Source organism: Perca fluviatilis, chromosome 4 (assembly GCF_010015445.1).
Source record: "Perca fluviatilis chromosome 4, GENO_Pfluv_1.0, whole genome shotgun sequence".
NCBI classification, from domain to species: domain Eukaryota; kingdom Metazoa; phylum Chordata; class Actinopteri; order Perciformes; family Percidae; genus Perca; species Perca fluviatilis.
The window spans coordinates 41,530,693-41,534,666 of NC_053115.1; the positions used below are offsets into that span (position 1 = coordinate 41,530,693).

Here is a 3,974-nt window from a genome sequence, read left to right on the forward strand (position 1 = left end):
TGTCTGTAACTGTAGTGTATGACTCTTCTGTATGACTGAGTTGATGTTTTCTTTTTTTACTCTATTGTAGAGAATAATGGCATTTGAAGGAAATGAGACCCCTCACATCCTCGTGTTTATGGATGAAGCTGGCTTCAACCTGGCCAAGGGCCGAAGACGTGGCCGTAATATTATTGGCCACTGGGCCACAGTGGATGTCCCAGGCCAGCGAGGGGGCAATATAACTATGTGTGCTGCCATTTCTGAGAATGGTGTGGCCACTCACATCCCCAGTCTTGGCCCATACAATACACAGAAGCTCCTCATCTTCTTGGACCGCCTTCATTTTGATTTGATCCCTGAAAATGAGAGAGGTCTTGTAGGGCCTCATATACCACAATATGTCATTGTATGGGACAATGTGAATTTCCACCGTAGCCCGCTCATCAGGGCCTGGTTCACTACTCATCCAAGGATGGTCATGGTGTTCCTACCACCTTACTCTCCTTGATTTGGTTGCGACATGCACGCCGTTTCTTCCCTCGTTGCATCGCAAGGGAGAATATGTGGACGAGAATCTGTGGCCAGACCGACTGTGGATGGCCAGGAGGGTGAGGATGGTGGCCAGGAGAGGGAGGGTGAGGACAGCGACCAGTGAAGAACTGTTAGTTGTGAAACTCCAGCTTTATTTACAGCACTGTAGGCTAAATATAATTTTCCTTGTTTTTTTGTTTGTGTGTTTATATTACAGTATGTTATGCTGTATACATTTTCTTTTTACTCTGATGTATGGAAGTTACTTTATGTGTGTCAATAAAAATGGTTACAATTTCCTTGGCAGTATGAGTGCAATGTGTGATGTCAAACCTTGGAGGCTACTCTTACCCTAAAATCCTATTTTTTTCAGTTTTATACACAATTGTATTCTGTTAGCTAGACAAAAACAGTACAGTAACCATTGTCAATGAAGGACTGGGCTAAGACTGAAAGGTGGACATGAGGGATATTTCAATGGTCCTCTGCCATAGTGACAAAACATCTAAACATTTTGACTTGCAGTGCTTACACAATGCCAAAGGGACGAAGCATTTTGGGGGCACTGACTATTTATGAGCTTTGTAGGTGAACCATGGTGTTGTGCCGAATCATCCAGGTTATTTTGGCAAAACCACCAAAAGTGTTGAGAACGTCCGGCCTGTTTCAAGAAATGAGTCAAAGCAATTGAGAATGATCTTTGTCATTTTGGTGGCACTGACTCTTTATATGGGAAATTAATTTAGTTTTGAAGCATGAGTGAACAGTTTTGGGAGAGATATGAGCTTTTGCAAGCGAGCTATAGTGTTGTGCTGAACTGTAAGACTGTTTTGCCAAATGATCTTAGAGTTTTGAGAATGTAATTTCTGTTTCAAGAAATGAGCCAAACCAATGGAGAAAAACTGTAATGAGACATAAGAAGGACAGGTGCAGATTAAGAGGTTAAATTCAGCAACTTTTCCCTTTAAGAAATAAACATCATGAATATAATCATCCTCTTTATCTCTAACTGCTCTGCTCCACTGTCACACACACCTTCACTGGTGATATCTTCAGTGGGACTTTATACCAAGTTTTAATGAATGGAAACATCTTCTCAGTGAAAGTGTGTGTGAAGGTGTGTATGTGTGTGTTAGTATCAGCATCAGAGAATGACAGCTTTCCTCTGTTCCAGTCCAGAGTCACTCTGATCCTCTGGAGCTTCTTCTGCAGTATGAGATCAGTGCGTTGAGCTGGTGCTGACCGTGCTGAGTATTTACCTTGATACAACCCTATTCTCAATAATCCAGACAGTATGAATCCTTTCCTCCGGACAGACTCTGCTAACACTCCCAGAAACCAGTGTGTCCTGTCTCCAACCTCGACATTCCAGCTGTGAGTCCCTGAGTTAAAGCCCTCAGAGCCCAGGACAGAGCAGTTTTTATCAAACCTCTCTGGATTATCAGGAAGCTGCTGTTCCTCTCCTCCTCTCACATTGGTCAGATCTTCAGACAGGATGAGGTTGGGTTTAGCAGTGTTTGGATCCAGAATCACAGAAGTGTAGGAGACCATGTCCTTCATTTTGTTCCAGATGTTGAAGCTCAGGTTGCCCAGGTGTTTGGCCTCGTCTATCAGAGCTCCTGAGAGCAGCTGTGGATCATCCAGCAGGGGGCGCTGCTGGACTCTTTCCACTGCAGCCTTGTAGTTGATCAGGAATGAGACGTCTTCAGCTCTCAGCTGCTCCTCTGTGGCTCTGACTGTGTCTGAAAGAGCTGCTATCTCTCTGCTCAGAGCCTCGATCTTCTTCTTCATCCTCTGACTCTTCTGTTCCTCTTCCTCCCACAGTGCAGCCAACCTGGCCTCCTCTTCCTCTTCTAGAAACCGGTGAAGCTTCTTAAACTGATCCTTAATCTGCCTCTCTGTGCGTCGGGCCTGGACCTTCATGTGTTTTGCCGTTTGATCACACTTCACTCTAACTTGTTCAACACCCTTTAACTTCTCCTTTAAGGGCTCCAGAGTTTCCTGAAGCTTCTTCCTGTGTTGTTGTGCAGCTTCATCGATGGGTCTGATTCTGTGGTTGGAGTGTGTTTCTGAATGCAGACAGATGAGACACACTGGCTGCTGATGGTCCAGACAGAAGAGTTTGAGTTTCTCAGAGTGCAGACTGCAGAGAGCCTCTGAAGCTCTCTGATCTCTCTCCAGTAAGAAGGCCTCACACAGGTTCTTTAACACCAGGTTACACGGCGGTTCATACAAAGATCTTTTCTTACAAACTGGACACTCCTGTGTTGGTTTCTCTGTCCACCAGCTCTGCAGACAGTCTTTACAGAAGCTGTGGCTACATGACAGAAGAACAGGATTCCTAAAGACATCGTGACAGACCTGACAGCAGAGATCCTCCTCTGATCTGGAAGCCATTTAATCTCTGAGTAAAGCTGAAAACACAGCAGACAGAAAGTACAGTGAGTCATGGCTCCCCTCCTTCCTCTACTAACTTCACTGAAATTTATTTTCACTTTGAGTCATGTTTTTAGTCAAACTCACCTTCAGTGTGTGGAGTGTCAGCAGGTTGAAGCAGCAGTGTTGTAGTTTTCCACTTTTCTCTCCTGTAACTGAACTCACTCAGATGAAGTTGTTAGTTTGGTGTGAAGGTGAATCTGATCCTCTGTTTTTCTGTTTGTGTCTCTCTGTAGTGAGGACGAAAAAGAAACTGTTTCCTGGTTTTTGCCTCAGGTGAGTCAGTTGAAGAATGGGGCTCTGTCACACCTACTCTGCTAAGTGTTGTTGCTTCACATGAAACACGGGGTGTGTCTCATTCCTTAGTTCTGATTCATTTTGCAGCAGGTTGATGCTACATCTATGTTCATGTTCAACAGGTTGAACGTAGGTTGAATGTAGTAGAGGAGTTTATATATAAGTTAGTATCTCAGGAATATTCCGGGAATGGAGGATCTTGGAACATGTGTAACATGGAATATTAAAAGAAAGGGAAACATAATGAGTACTTTTATTTAAATGGTGATGCAAATGATAAGGACAACCGAAACCACAAATGGGCAATTATGCGTTATTATGGACCCCACTCAACTTCTAGGCATGTCCCGCCCTACGAAGCAGCCCGATTGGTTGGGGTTAGGCATTGACCTTGAGTGGTTAAGGTTAGGATAGCCGATTGGTCAGGGGATAAGACCTGAACAAATCGGGTTCCGTTACCTCGCGTAAGCAATGGACGCCTGGCCACTAGTAGTGTGTGAATGCTATTGAAGGGCGGGTCTTTCCTAGAAGTTGCCTGGGTTCCCTAATAATGCAGCAGTAGGGGTGACAGGTGAAAGCATAAAACTAATCAGTGATGAAGAAAAGAAAGGAAAGAAGTGAGGTAGGTGAGGAAAGTAAGTGCCAAAATAAGAGAAAAAAGGGATCTTTACTGAAGAATAACTACCTCTGTACCCTTTAATATTTTCTGGTCTATACAAGGTTATAAA

General features: G+C 44.1%; 1 protein-coding gene across 1 annotated transcript; it reads right to left on the reverse strand.

The window, feature by feature from the left end:
• Positions 1 to 1,518: 1,518 nt before the first annotated feature.
• On the reverse strand, positions 1,519 to 3,186 carry LOC120556742 (E3 ubiquitin-protein ligase TRIM39-like). Its single transcript, XM_039796457.1, has 2 exons — positions 3,037 to 3,186; positions 1,519 to 2,927 (listed from the first exon to the last, which is right to left on the reverse strand). Exon 2 carries the CDS (start codon positions 2,908 to 2,910, stop codon positions 1,519 to 1,521), a length of 1,392 nt encoding a protein of 463 aa, XP_039652391.1. The 5' UTR covers positions 2,911 to 2,927; positions 3,037 to 3,186.
• Positions 3,187 to 3,974: the final 788 nt, after the last annotated feature.